Source organism: Columba livia, chromosome 2 (genome assembly GCF_036013475.1).
Source record: "Columba livia isolate bColLiv1 breed racing homer chromosome 2, bColLiv1.pat.W.v2, whole genome shotgun sequence".
NCBI classification, from domain to species: Eukaryota; Metazoa; Chordata; class Aves; order Columbiformes; family Columbidae; genus Columba; species Columba livia.
In genome coordinates, this window is record NC_088603.1 from 15,365,166 (window position 1) to 15,380,602 (window position 15,437).

The 15,437-nt window shown below is 40.8% G+C and overlaps 1 protein-coding gene across 26 annotated transcripts in view; it reads left to right on the plus strand.

The window, feature by feature from the left end:
- Positions 1-15,437, plus strand: part of PARD3 (par-3 family cell polarity regulator) — a 454,313-nt gene that overhangs the window by 272,824 nt on the left and 166,052 nt on the right. For all 26 annotated transcript variants that reach the window (XM_065055093.1, XM_005504176.4, XM_065055083.1 and 23 more), the window contains 3 exons: positions 2,769-2,957; positions 3,438-3,608; positions 14,725-14,875. In XM_065055093.1, the coding sequence (XP_064911165.1) occupies positions 2,769-2,957; positions 3,438-3,608; positions 14,725-14,875 (511 nt within the window). The remainder of the gene's footprint in view (positions 1-2,768; positions 2,958-3,437; positions 3,609-14,724; positions 14,876-15,437) is intronic.

Sequence of the window (15,437 nt, forward strand, 5' to 3'; positions counted from 1 at the left end):
CCTTTGGATGAGTTGCATAGTTTTCTCATGGCTTCAGCACTTCTGTTCCAGTGCTGAGGCTGCTGTTTATAATTTTTTCATGAGCATGATCTGCTCACTCACGTGCAGCTGCTAAGGAATAGTTTGCTCCAGGCTGGGACCTTCAGTTTCACCTGCATATTTGGGTATCTCTAGCCCGATATTTGCTTGTTTTCTTATTCAAGTCTCTAGAAAACGAGCAGGGAGAAGCCTCACATTAAGAATAGTGTGGAGCTGACAATGCAGCTCTTTGGTGTGGCTGAAGAGAAGTAGTGTAGGGGCCATTATCCAGGTCCTTGGGGATGCTGATGGAGATGCTGTCTCCAATCATCCCTTTGGCATGTGGAAGTGAACCCGGTGGACTGTGCAGGGAAGCTGTTTAGTTCTCTGCCCTGAAAGGGAGGTCACTGGGGCTGAAGTTCTGGCAGATTTTTTAGAACATTAGAAAATAGTGAGGGAGGAAGGGGATCAAAGGTAAATTTACAGTTTCTGTAGTAAAGAAGAGACAATAACCTTACTTTGCTCTTTTGGATTACCTGTACATCCCACCTTGGCTTTGTCTCCCTTTTGTCTCTCAAGCTTTTATTCCTACTATTATTTATTAAGGAATGTGAAAGTGGTCAGTGTTATAGTAGCTAAAAGATAATGTGCATCTCTCTGAGATTTTTTTTTTATTGTGTAGCTACCTGATAAAAGATGCACTCAAATGTGTCCTGTAACTAGTGCTTCTGTGACCCAAACAGGCAAATCAGACTTGTAATTTTCCCCAAAACTGGGGCCTTTTTTTAGGTTGAGTATTTTTCCATGGACACAGTGCACCTTTCCCTTCCTGACAGCTAGCACAGATTGTCACAGGCCAAGAGATGCATTTGGATAATGGGATTCACAAACGAGCCAACCTAGATGTGGCACTTGGATAGGGGTGTAATTTTTTTTTTTAATTGATGAAGCATTATGTTTTGTCATAAACGAAAAACAGAGATGAGCAAATAGTGTCTAATGCAAGGGAAGGGACTGGTGAACACATTAAGGTTCATGCTTTTAACCAAGTGGGAAAAGACAGACCCCCTGTTTTTCTTCCCTCAGCTGTTCTGGTTCTCTCAGCAGTCTGACTGCCTTCCCATGTGACATTTTCACATTGCATTTCTAGGTCAGTGGTGACACAACTAGCATGCTTGTGCCCAAATTGATCATCTTAGTCTACTGTACACCACATGGCTTTCACATCCGTCTTTGCCATAGTCTGTGTTTGGATTTCAGAAAAGCCTGTCAGCTTCGCCTTTTGTCAGGCCTTAAGAAACAGGAGCGGCTCAGCAGGCGCACGTTAACTTCTCATGTGTCTTGTCATGCTACAAGTATCTGGGAGAAAAATAGGAGGAATGAGCTTTGCAAATAGATGAGAGTGACAAGGGGAAAGTCAGTATAAAATCAGTGTTATAATGGATGTGATGTATTTGCTAAGATTATTAAAAAAATTGGACAGATTAATTCTTCCAGAGAAGAACTGCTGACTGTTGGACTTTATTGTGCACCTTCTGGTGGATGTTCTCTTAGTGTTTCCCTTTTATGTGGGTGAGAAAAAAACAGCACATTTGGGTTCATGAGCATGTTTCTGGAGGCCAGATACTGGGCCACTGTGGAGAACTGCCTCTGAGGGCATAAATTTTTTTCTTTGATATTTTGCTTAAATGATCAAGTTATAACTAAAGCAGTTCTAAACACTTTATTATAACTGGAAGGTGTCAGAGACAAGTGGGCAGTGTCTACTGCAAAGGACAGGGCCAGTGAGCAGTCCATCCCTCCCATTCCTCCTTTTGGCAGCAGTCTGTTGTGCTTACACGGTGCAAGGCCTGTCCATTTTCTGTCCAGGGTGCTGTGCCCACACCTGCTGCCCCCACAAGTGCCACCACGCTGTGGGGACACCCCAGGGCCCCCTCCCTGCCCACCACCACCCCAGGCTCAGCGGGAGGCAAAGCGAGAGGCCGTTCTCCTGCGCTTGTGCGACCTGTGGGTGCGCGGAGGGGTGTCGCTGAGCTGGGACACTGGCACGTCTGGGGCTGTAATTCCTGATGTTCAAAACCCGGGATTGTTGCAGCTGGACAAAAACTGGGTGTGGAGGGCAGCAAAGAAGCAAAGATGTGAGTGAGAGGACAGAGGTGAAGAGCAGAGCTGGGAAAGGCAGGAAGATTGGTGCTCAGAGCCGGATTTGATGCTAAGCTTGGCAATAGCAGAGAGATGTGCTGTTGTGGATCTCAGCTGTGTAATTTGCTGTTTTTCTGAACACAGCTACTTTTAAACAAAGTGAAATGAATGAGTACATTTTGAATTTAATTTTCTTGTACTTAGTTTCTCCCCATGACTGCAAAGCTGCCACAGACGATGGTGATATTTTTAAAATTCTATAGGTTTGCAAGTAGGAAAATATTTCTCATACAGCTCTCCTTTGGCTAATGAAATAGTAGATTACATGTGAGTTGGTGTTAATGGCACGTTCAGTAATGACGCATGATTCAATTATTTTACTAGACAGTGAAACACTTAGACACAGACATAAGATATTTCTGAATCTAGGCATCAGCTGGAGGTGATTGAAAATACAGTATTTGCGCATGTTTCTTCAAATAATTACTGTGGAAAATATTGTGGCATTTTAGTTAAAAGCAGGGGTTTTTAATGCTAATAGCTGTGGAGGGAAGATATTTCCCAAAGAGAAATGCTCCTCTATAATCCCTTGCTAATTTTCCCGACAGAAAGCAGAAGAAGAAGAGCTTGTCCTCACACCTGATGGCACCAGGGAATTCCTGACATTTGAAGTTCCACTGAATGACTCTGGATCAGCTGGACTTGGCGTGAGCGTCAAAGGTAACCGGTCAAAAGAAAACCATGCCGATTTAGGAATCTTCGTCAAGTCCATTATTAACGGTGGAGCAGCATCTAAGGTAAGAGGGGACATCTGTGTACTTTGGTCTTCCTCAGTTTTCCATAATAAGTCTGTTTGGAAAATAACCACAGATTCAAGAAGAATGAGATTGCTCTCTAACTGCCTTTTTCCAATTACACCATCAGAGGTAACATTTAGATTTCTACTCAGATTCACATGTTTGCACATACCAGGATTTAAACAACCCTTACAGATTGTCGGGAAGGATATGAGCCGTCTCTGGTACAGTTCAATTAGTATGCTATTTGTGCAAACATGTTATGATAATAGCTTGCAGTGCAAACCTATAACTGGAATAGATATTTCCTACAACGGCTGCAGTGGAAGCTATTATACTACTGTTCATTTGGCCATAAACTATTAGGACTAAGCATAGTTGTTTGATTATTTTATTTAGGATTTTTTTTTCCTCTCTCCAGTAGACTAAACTTCTTTTGGGCATGTCTTATGTAACTGGCTATAATCCTTCGTTTTCCAGGATGGCAGGCTTCGAGTGAACGATCAATTAATAGCAGTAAATGGAGAATCATTATTGGGCAAAACAAATCAAGATGCAATGGAGACCTTAAGGAGATCCATGTCCACTGAAGGAAATAAACGGGGAATGATCCAGCTTATTGTGGCGAGGCGAAGAAGTAAATGCAATGAGGTAATAGGCTTTTGATATTGGGAATGGGAGTTTTCACTTCCAAGGCATTTTCGTTTATAAGAGATGTCATGATTCCTCTGAGACCTAGAAAATATTATTTGAGAAGCTAAAGAAAGAAAGAATTACCAAATTATCTGAATTTCAGTGTTAGACATGCTAACCTTATTACCAATCAATAAAGGTTTTCTTTTGAGTATTTTCATCAATGAGTAACAGGAAACACTGAATAAAACTATATTGATTTTGTAATTGGATCCCACTGTTTATGTGATTTTCGTTCTTTGGAGTTTTTTATGTAGGTCTATTGAATCTCTCATTTATAGACAGTGTTAACTGACTTGCTGCTTTGTCACTTTCAGTTTTTTTAATTAAGAGTAGAGATCTTACATTTCATTATTGTATTTTATCTAGGTAATTAAAAGTTCCATGTAAAGATTCTGCAAAACTTCATGCAAATAATATTGTTATTTCAGTTTTAAGTATGTTGTGTCTTGGCCTTCATTGCAGGGAAGCATGAAATACTAAATTCAGGGTGAAGTGGTGATTCTTTTTCTGCTAGCATTTGCAGCTTCTGTCTCCTTCAGTGTAGTGTTAATGTGTTGATATTTTGAAACATTTTAATGACTTCCAATAGTTTATCTTCTAGATTAATGTAAATAATGCTATATAGTAGGAATATGTGGGCATATGATACTGAGAAGGACTGCAGATGCCGTGGAGGACTGAATGAGACTTAAATATGGTTTTGACAAATTGGAGAAATGCACTGCATTAACTGGGGTGCAGTTGAATGGCAGGTCAAGAAAGCATCTGTTTCTTAAGACATCTAAAAGTCATTCTTTCATTCTTGTGAACACTGGTAAGGTCTTATTGAAGAAGTTATTTCTTGAGCATCATGCTTCAAAAATGATGTGCACAAATTGGTTTAGTACTGCTGATCTTGCCTGGGGGAAAAGGAATGGTTTATTTCTTAATGCATAAAACTGATCTTTAAAAAATTCCAGTCTACAGTGTATTACAAACTCATGTTTGAAAAAGACGCCTCGCTGAAAGTATTAAGCTCCTCTTGATTAACTGCTTATACGCAGCTTTAATAAATACACACGCAGGTTTATATATACATTCACTGCTAGAAAGCCAGTTTGGGTGCAAGGTTCTCATTTGGCATTGAAGGAATTCTGACCATTTTATATTTGGTTATGTCCTGTTCTAGCCATAATTCTGATCTTGGACTCTAGAAAGCACAGACTGTCCTTTGGAGACTGTTTCTTATTCCTACCCCATTTCAGATGCATAGAAAGAGTGAAGTATTTTAGACCATTTCTGTGTTTAGTATCTTTTTTCAAAAAGGATGTGGAGGACGTTCACTCTTGTCTTAGTGAAAGTCTTCTAGAGCAAATGTATCAAGATGATGTTTGCAAACATGACAGAGCAAATTCAGCAGTGATGAACCAGAGACTTTGGTCCCTAAATCCGATAGAATTTTTGCTCACTCAAGTTAGGAATAGATTGGTGCCCTACATCTGCTTGACATTTAGTGGGATTTATTTTGTAGAAATCACATTCCAAAAAGGCACAGCTCTGTGTACAGTATATCTGTTCCAAGATGAAAGAACTGATTTTAGAATCAGATATAGATACACTGAAATGTATCTCTATGGGGCCAGGATAGGGACCTCTGTCTGTCTGAGCCAAGTTTACACTTTTTTTCTGCGTTTTCCCAATTCCTTAATAAGCTGGTGCCTTGAGCCATAATGATTTGGGAAAGTGATGATGTGTAATTATTGGTGCAATGATCATCTTTACAAAACAATTTTTGTAACTCTTTTTTCTCAGAATTATTGCTTTCGTGACAATCAAAGGAAATATGATGTCAGTATTATTTGCATATTTTAATATGATGAAAGCACAACTTGCATGGACATAAAGCTGTTTACCTGCTGAGCTGGCAGTATTCAGGAAAGCGGTTTTCTGAAAGTCTGGCAATACCCAGATTTCAATGAAATGTAAAGTGAAGAGAGAATTTGCGATTAAACTCTAGATCTTTGTTAAAGAATTGGACGGATTTAAACTTTTGATATTATCAATCTGCTATAACACTGATAAGCTATGATAATATTATGTATGTATCTTGCATGAATACCATTAACGAGTACATTATTCCGTCATCTTAGCCCCCGGGTGATGGATGTGTGACCTGAGACGCAGCTGGAGAGCAGCGTTGCACACCTGGGCACGGCAGTGGGACCCGCCTGCCCAAGGAGCATCCAGCGTTGGCCATGCCTGGCAGGCTCAGCTATATTGTGCTTCATTCAGCAATGTAGATTATTTCCAAGTGCTGGCACAGAAGAACGTCCCTTTGGAATGTTCCTGTAGCTGCCACCAGCCTAGTATACAGTCTCAGCAAAGATTTTTAGTGTTAGAACAAAAGATAAGTGACATCTGACTGGCGGCAAATTCGGGACTTGCAGATTAGAAGTAAAACCATGAGAAGGGCAGACCCTATCTTGATAAATCACACCATTTATCAGCGTTTTCATAATTTTTACTGTTTTTTCTTAAAGAGAAAAAGAAATATTTAGCTTTTGAGGAAGTATTTCCCTGTTATTTTTCATGCTTTTCTCTTTCTTTTGGTTCTCCAAAGGAGTCACCGTGAAATAATAACAACAACAACAACAAAGATCCAGTTCAACTGATTTCTTTCCTGTGTTGATTCAGCATTGGATGTGCCCAGTTCATGGAAAAAACCTTGGCTCATGCTCTTGTTAGTCTTGCAGAACCAGAGTTAAATGGAACAAGCTTGATTATATTCCCTTTTGTGTATTGTCATCAGTTTTCCCTCCTCTCCAGTGGCATGGCCAGTCCTGCACTGTGGTGCAAGGTCAGGACTCAGCACCCTGGGAATCCTGACCATGCCATGGAGCAGCCACTCATCTCAGAAAGGGAATCCATGCAAGGGGTAACAGTGCCAATGCAAACAAACAAACGAACAAAACCACAACAGCAAAAAAACAGACCAAACCAAACCTTTTTTTCCCTGGCTTTAAAGCCAGTAATAACTTTGCATTTGCAAAATCAAACTGAGTTGTTTTGAGATAGCCAGGCAACCCAGTCTGCTTTATTTTGGTCAGTAAAACTGAGTTTGAATTGGATTTTAAGAAAGTTGGTAGTATGGGTACAGTTCTTTTGGTTTTAATATTCATTTTCATAATCAGCCCTAAGAATTGCGGGGGGGCAGGAGGAGAAGAATTCATTTGACAGGACGGTTCTGCAGAATGCCATGCTTCTGTGTTTCAGTTCAGAACAGAATTTTCACATGCTTTTTTATTTTGATTGCTGTCTAGAAGAGAGGACGTCTCATCCCTGTTGTCCTGGGTTTAGAGAGGCATGGACAGTTGCCTCCAATCTGCTGTGCAGGAGCTGTTTCTTTGTCAGAAAGCTTTCTCAGGCTTCAAAAATCAAAGTCTACTTAACTTGAGCATGAAACAGTTTCAAAACTTTGTGAAGTGACCCCTGATACTCCTTTTTCATGCCAGTATTATTCTTGTACAGCTTCACCAGTTCTCATGTTGTAGACTAAGCCTCCAAAGCAATTATAGTAACAATAAAAATGTACATAAACACCATAAGAGTATTATCCTGTCTTCAGAGAGGTAGTGAGGAGATCATTTACATCATCAGCGCTTACATAACTGTAAACTCAAAAGAGACCACAAACTTCCCAGAAGGTAAAAAGCGTTTTTATGCTTTTGTGGTTTTACTGAGCTGAAGAGTTGCCTGTAGAAAGAATTTCCATTGAATCACCAGGAGATAGAGTATAATCCATCCAGGTTTTCAAGTGAATTATCTTGTAGTAAATATTGATATAAGCATGGAGTGAGTGGTAGCTATGAATGAACTCCAAGCCAAAACTGTGTATCTCAGTTTTCTCCTGTTTGTATTACATCTACACAGAGTATAGTAATATAGTTAATTCTGTAAGCTGAACTACTACAAACCTTACAAAGCTTTGTTTAATATCTCAGCTACTCCAGACAAAATCACACAGTGAATATTTGATGGATGCTGTTAGATCAGTGTAACAAAAACATTTAGTTTGGGATTTGGATCTATCCAAGGTTCCCTTCCCTCCTTTCAAAAAAGTTAAAGATGCTCTCCAAATTTATGCTTTCGACTTTCCACCTTGCCCTCTGTGATTAACATTGCGTGTTGATTCTTCAACTTGCCTTTATAAGCACAGAGAAACTTTAAGGTACATTTCCAAAGTTGTGCAGACAGTGGCACAACTGGGAAGAATAACAACAGTAGTGACTTGATATTCATATGTGGTCAAATTTTACACTCCAGTTTTCAGATGTGGCCATCAGACTTTTAGATCTTTAACTCAGGGCTGACATTTTTAAAACTACTAAGATTTAAAGAGAAGTGCTGGTGCTCCTAGAGCCATGTTCTGTTAATTAGTGATATTATTGTGATAGGCCGTTATGGGCAGGCAGCTGCTGGCTGTATGGCTGTAATGCATACACAGCGCTGAGGCTCGACTGTCAGGCAGAGCCGTGCAGCTGCCAACAGTATGTGCTGATTCAAGAAAATATAGGTAATTGTTACTTTTGGAATCTTGCTGCTTTCAGTCCTGCAACCTGGACAGCTGAGGGGCACAGATTGCTCATCTGCGCTCTGCTCATGTCACACACAGGCAGCACTTGTCTGCCATTAAGAGCAAGAGCATCACCATTTTCCTCAAAATGAGATATTTCAAGGTGCTTTTTTTTGTCTCTCTCTCTTTTTTGACAGAATTAATGTCTTGTCAAACCTGCCTGAAAAAAAGGTTTGAAAATGATTTGCAGATCCCCAAATTTCTTGCTGCGTGCCCGTTCATTTTTGCTCCAGTTGCTGTGTTGAAAATGGAGCATACTGAGAAGTGGAGAAACAGTCACGAAACCAGACCATATAAGGATCTCATCCACTGTTTAAATAAATTGACTGGTAGACAGATCGTTGGGAGAGACTTTTCAAATGAGTGGCTTCATTATAAAAGAAAGGAAACATCTATTTTTTTCAGTTTGGGCGGGAGTATAAAACATTCAGCATCATTTTTCCCTGCATGCATTACCTAGTTTCCTACTTTGAAATTGATATGACAGGTTTGGTTTTTTTTTCTTTTCTCACTAGATTAGTTTTGTGACACCTTTCTGGAGTTCATTTAACTATTGAAAAGGCTTTAGTATCTTCTCCAAAATGGTGATTTCACTGTTCACTGCCTTTTCCAAGTCACTGGTAAAGCTGCTCACAAGGCTAAGCCCTGATTCCTGGGGAAACCTATAGCTGACTCTTCTCCACCCTGAAGACTGATTTTGTTTCCAATCTAATCTGCCAGATTGCAGTCCAGAAAATTAAAACATAGTCCAGTCCCGTGAAAACTTAGTTTCTTGAACACCTTTGATATGACGCCTTGGTAAATGCTTTTTGAAAATGCAAATGTCATGTCCAGTTCATTGCCTGAGAGCTGGGAGAGCTTTCTGGCACCTTTGTGCAACTCCAGCACCCCAGTGAGGCCGGATTTCCCCATGGACATCTACGTTCCCCATGGGCCCGTTTCCATCATGGTCAGTGATCTTACTCATAATTGTAAATGCCACCATTTCATCTGAAAGCAGGTCAGATGCCTGGTCTGTTGTTCCCAAGATCCCCTCTAGATATAGAGGCAAGCCCCAGCCCTCTGACACCATGGCCACTTGTAACAGCGTGTGGAACACTTTGGCCAGCAGTTATGCAATTTCATGGTTGAGTTCCCTCAGGGTTTTTGGGAGAATGCCATCTTACCTGGGCGACATGTTGACTTCTCACCTACCACTTTGGTCTAATGGTCCCTTGTATTTTCTTCTGGCTGATCTCACTCCTCTCCTCATTTGCTGCAGAGAATGGGGTCAGGTGTGGAAATCTCCCCAGTACCTTCAGCAGTAAAGACTGAGGCAAAGAAACCGTTGAGCTTCCCTGCTGCAGGCTTGTTCCTCCGTAGCCCTTTCGCTCTAGTCATCAAGGGGTCCAACTTATTCCCTGTGTGCTTTGCTACATCCAATGTCCTTAGTCAACATTCTACTTCGAATCTGAACATCCTCTGAAGGATGCTCCTTAAATTCTTCCTCCTGTTTCTCAGTTTCTTGGGCTGTATTGGTATGGGGTCTTTTTTTGACTGTGGCACCTTTTGCCTCAGCTTCTAATACTGGACTTGTTAATGGTCTCCTTTGAGGCCACTGCTGGTCTTTCTGGTGCATGACTTTCAGTGTATTTAGGTAAACTTCTAATAGTAAACATCCCAAGAAATATTTTTAAATAATAAATGTTAGATTTTGGGAAAGAATGCACATGATTTTCTACTTTGTAATATCATGTGTCTTCTGTTCTGCCCTTCTACCTGTTTGCATTTATTTTAACTTACTTTTTGCTCCTTTATCTGTTTTCTGTCCTTGGTATCAACTTACAAGCTCTGTCTTGGCCCAGATTCACCCCCATGCCCCATAACCTACCATCTAACCACATTTTGCAAAGTTGTGCGGGTTCCCTCCCACCATTCTAAAGCATTTTTTGTCTTCTGCTTGCCTTTTAGCATTGTCAGGACAGGCATGTAGTATTTCTTGGGAACACTGAACTAATTTTACATTTACTAGTGCATGACTGTGCATGTAAGTCAAACATGACTCTTTTTACTGGCTATTTACCTACATTTTCATGTCTTGCCAAGTCTGTCCCTGAAGAAGGATCCCATCTTGGGTGGTTACAAAGAAAACCATATTTAATGTTGGTAGTATTACTGTAAAAGTAGCTCTGTTGAAAAAGGAAGCTGAAGCATTTTGAACATCTGAGCCACAGTACACAGATAAGAAAGGAAAAAAGAAGCCTGGAGAATAATTCTGTGCAACAGAAAGAGCTTCAGTACCCAGGATGCAGTGTAATGTATAGTAGATTTGCATGGTAACTTCTTTAAAATCCATAATGCTTGCAAGTCAGTGTTTGGATAATTTACTTTCTGAAGGAAAAAAGCAGTCTGATTATTGTTTCTTTTTATTAAAAAAAAAAAAAAAGATTGTTTATGCTTTGAATATTTTGGCAATGTTCTAATGCATAAGCTTTTTTCATATTTATGTGCATAACTTCAGATAGGATGGATGGTGGTGTTTAAGTAAAAAACACCACATTAGTTGTCCTTTTATCATCTAGATAAGCAGCAGCTGGGCTAGTTAGTACAAACAGTGCTTTAGCAAACAGCTGGTTCTTATCTGAATGACAAAGGGCCAGGGTAGAGACCTTTTTTATTTAAAAAAAAAAAAATATTGTTTCTATTTTTATTTTAAGAGAATGGAGAGAAAAGGAGCTGCAGGCAATCTGTAGCATGTGAGGGTTTATTGCATTTTTATGATTATGTTCATTTATTATAGATCAGTGCTAGGACCCAGAGAGGGAACTCTCTCTTTTCAACCTGGAGAGGAGAAGGCTCAGGGGGATCTTACCAGTGTCTATAAATACCTGATGGGGGAGTAAAGACAACCAATCCAGACTCTTCTCAGGGGTGCCCAGTGCCAGGATAAGAAGCGAGGGACAGAAACTGAAATACAAGAAATTGCTGTAAACAAAAGCAACAAATGTTCTTCTGAGACTGGGGTCAGCCACTGGCACACGTTGCCTGGAGAGGCTGTGCAGTCTCTGCCCTTGGAGGTGTTCAAAACCAACTGGACAAGACACTGGACAACTTGTTCTTTCTGACCTTGCTTTGAGGTACCATCCAACTGTTGGTAGGAAGTGTAGGGGCCAGTTGGTGCCTCACTTGCCTTGCCAGGCCTTTAATGAAGGTCAGGAATTCATACATCTTTGTTTATGTTACCTACTCTTTATCAGTTAATCAGCTTCAATTATACTGGATAGCACCGATATGAGCTAAGGGAAGGAACTGGAATGTGTAATTCAAGCTCTTTATTAGAAATGCATCAGGAGGAACTACTTTCTATTTGAACTGCAATTTTACTTTGGACTGTCGGTCTCTTTGTCTTGCCCACAGCACAGTTTTCAAATTCAATGTATTTTTTTCTTACACAAACTTTCTGTTAACAATGTAAGGAAATTACCTTTTTTTTTTTTTCCTGAGAGCCAGTTATATAATTCCTGTCTAATATTTGCTGTTTTTTAAAAGGCTTTGTCTCTTTTATAAAATATAATTGGCTGTCAATACCTTTGTTTAAACCCATCTTTTAAGGTGCTAATTAGAAGTGGAAAAGTTTTAAAAGTTTTCCCTAAGAAAATGATAAAATACGTGATTCACTTTACAAAAAGCGACCATCTAAACATACCACTTCTGCTATTTCTTTTATTTACCCTGTACTTTACTGCATTACCAGGAGTGAATTTCTATGTATTTCTCTGATTCAGAGCTTTCTTCTTGTCAGTATCTTTCTGAAAATCTCTTGAGACCTTCCTACAAATGAGTTTGAAAGTTGATGGGTTGTCACATGAAGGAGGACTGTGCGATATCGCTCACTAAAAGCTGGACACTTGTTACATAAAGTCATCAATATAGCACTGGGAGAATAAATCCCAAAGCACTTTGATATTTTCACACCTTATTTAAAGGCAGTGAAATAAAGGTTAGTTTATTTAATGCCTTTATCATGCAAGTTTAAGCTCTCAAGCAGTCTAATGTTGCTGTGCTTTTTTTTTCTTACAGTGTTTCAGAATTTAACATTTATATTCTTTTTGAATTTGCCGTAGATTCCTTCATAAAAGAGGCTACAAATATTGTTTAATTTACTTTTCAGTGAAGCTGTCACTTGTAATCTGCAATTTAAAAAAACTAATAAAACAAATCCTCATTTCACAATTTAAACCTTATTGAGTCTAATTCACTTGCACTGCAAGTTTATTATTCTCCTGCAGCTTGACGTGCCTCCAATTGTAATTGTGTTGACCCTCCGATGCAGTAAATCTCCCCAGTGCTTATCAAACTGGGAGAGATAAGTCTACAATTTGGAACTTCATTAAATATCTCATTTATATTAAACAGATGATGGCTTTGAACAGAAATAATAATTTTTACAGACTCCGTAACCTCCCAATTGTGGTCTCCTCAACTTTGTAATGCGATGTTTCGCAAACCTCCACCCCTCTGCGTACCGGGCGTTAGGCCAGCGCCCAAATGTCAGAAGTTGTTAGTCCATTGGGCTGACTTCAAAGCCTCCGCTGTAGACACTGTGGCCGAGTGCTTTGTAGCCCTCAAAGGAGACTTTTTAAAAATCTTTCACAACATACATTTCTTAGTCATCTGGGGATTGCGGGTGGAGTGATTAATAATGGGCAGCTGTTTAAAGAAGAAGAAAACAACCAACAAACGTGTTGCTTGTTATTGCAATTCCTGAAAATATGAACTACTCCTCTCGTGCTTGTTCGGAGACCAGTCCTTGGGATAAGCCCAGTTCACAGTGGCTTCAAAGTGTTTGTAGCATGCTTAGTATCTTACAGTATCTGGTCCCTGCTGTATTTCAATACATATAAAATATATGCCATGGGGTTTGCATAAGGACATTGTTCTCGAGGTTTAACTATACGCTTCAATAAGAAAAGGCGGGTTGGTGAGAACAGCTAATGCTTTGATGTGTGAGTTCATACGATTACCCTGCAAAACACATATATTTTTTAATATTTGTTTATTTTTTTTAATAGTGCTGCGTTCAGTTCCCGCTGTTTAGGTGAATTGGTTTAATGGTCTTGGCGAAGCTCCTCCGAAGCATTGCCAAGTACCAGCAGGGTACTAGAGCTCAGGTGAACCCAGCGCTCTAGGGGCAGGCAGGCTGGATGGTGCGAGGGCTGGGTGATGGTGTGGGGAGTCTCTGCTCTCTCCAGTGAGCAACTGGGCGCTCATGAATTGGGCAGCTGAACTGACCAGTGAGCACATGGGCGCTTCTCCTTGCTCCCAGGGCCTCTGTGGGCACCACAGCTGCCTGTGGCTAATGGGGTGCCTAAAACCAACTGAACAACGCCAAATTGTTTTCTTACATTGCCTCTAACGGGCACTGCTTTCCACTGGGGCTTACTGAAGAAAACTCGACTCCTTCCTCTCGTTTTGAAAAATCTGAGAGGCATATGCAGAAAAACAAGGAGTGACCAGCTTCTGCAAACAAAGGCTGAGCTGAGCTGAGAATTTGCTCAGAGGAGCCTTCTGGCAGAGGGCAGATGGGGCCACATGTGGAGTCTTCTCCTCTGTACACGTGGCCAAGCAGCCCATCTCCATCACTTCTTTCACCACCTACCTCCTCTGTCTTGTAACACCCCGGGGAGTTCTGCCTAGGGTCGTGGTGGGCAGGGACCCAGCAGCTCTGGGAGGTGAGGGCTGGGGTGGGGGGCACCTCGTGTTTTGCCTTCATTGGTTTTTGTGGCTCTGCCTGGATGCTGCAGCAGCACTAGGGATCACGGAAGCTTCCAGACTGAATGAAGCACTCAAGGTTTTCTGTACCCTGTGGCCGGGAAAGGCAGAGCAAATAACTCGCCATAAGTAGAAAAAACTTAATGTGAAGCCTGACTATTTTACGTCCCTCCCTGCTTCTGCTAACTACAAAATGTTTGAGTGTTTGCGTATGGGTTGCTAATATGTGTGGTGGGGTTTTCTGGGGGTTTCCACAGTGAGTACATTTGAAAGCAAATCGCACGACTTCAAAAAGCATCAGCAGCCCAATTCCAAATAGAGTTCCTGCTCTGAGCTCCTGACAGGAGCCTTGTTCTGACAGGCTGTCAGTGTGGGAACGATGGCCCAGCTGTCTGCCTGATATTGCTGAAAAAAGCCAAAAATATTTTTGGGAAATTATCCAACAAAGAGACACCAAAATGCAGTGGTTTTTTTCACCAATTTTCTGCCGAAGGGTTTGAAATTTGACAGGGCACCATGGGAGGTGTAGTGTAAAGTGGCTTAGAAAGTTCATCATTAAGCAGAGCTGTCATTGCAAGTTATATTTGTCCGAGGTGAGAAGTTCTAGCTCATTTGGTGCCCAGACAGGTCTAAGCCTTAGGCAAGTTGTTACAGTTCTCCCATGCTGCTAAATGGACCCTGGGCGCTGATTTTCCTCTCTCTGTGCAGTTGGAGTCGCCTGGGAGCCCCTCAGGGCCAGAGTTGCCCATAGAGACCCTGCTGGAGGACCGGGAACGGAGGATTTCCCACTCCCTCTACGGTGGGATCGAGGGGCTCAACGAGTCACCCACAAGGAACGCGGCGCTGAGTAGGATAATGGGTGAGTCAAATCAGCTCTGCTAATCAGGGCGTGCTTTTATTCCTCTCTGTGAGTCATTGAAGGGTAATTAATGCAGCATGGGGATTAGAGAACATGGAGGTTGCACCAACCAACTTAAAATGTGCCTTAAAATTGTTCCATGCAACCATTCGGGACGGTTAATGGGAGAAAGTCAACTGGAATTATGAAGTGAATTTTGTATCCTGTAGCAGGTCATAGAACAAACAAGGGGCGAATTTAACATAGTTTTTCAGTGTCTGGGACAATAAATTATTGGGTGGTCTAGTCTCCATGTTGAGCCTTCATTCACATGAAAGTCAGTGGGAATTTATAACTAATTTAATAATTTCTTCTCCTCTGTTTCAGTCATACTACTATGTAAAAATAAATAAGGCAAACTTGCATCCATTTATGCTAATTTGGGTGTTTCATGAATTTGTTTGAATTTTTGCTTTGCAGGACATGAATTTTAAAACCTTATAACTAATTTTAAGCATCCCTTTAGTAGTTTCTGTGCCATACCATGAGCATGGCCCCAGTGGATAATGAGGTTATTAGTGAT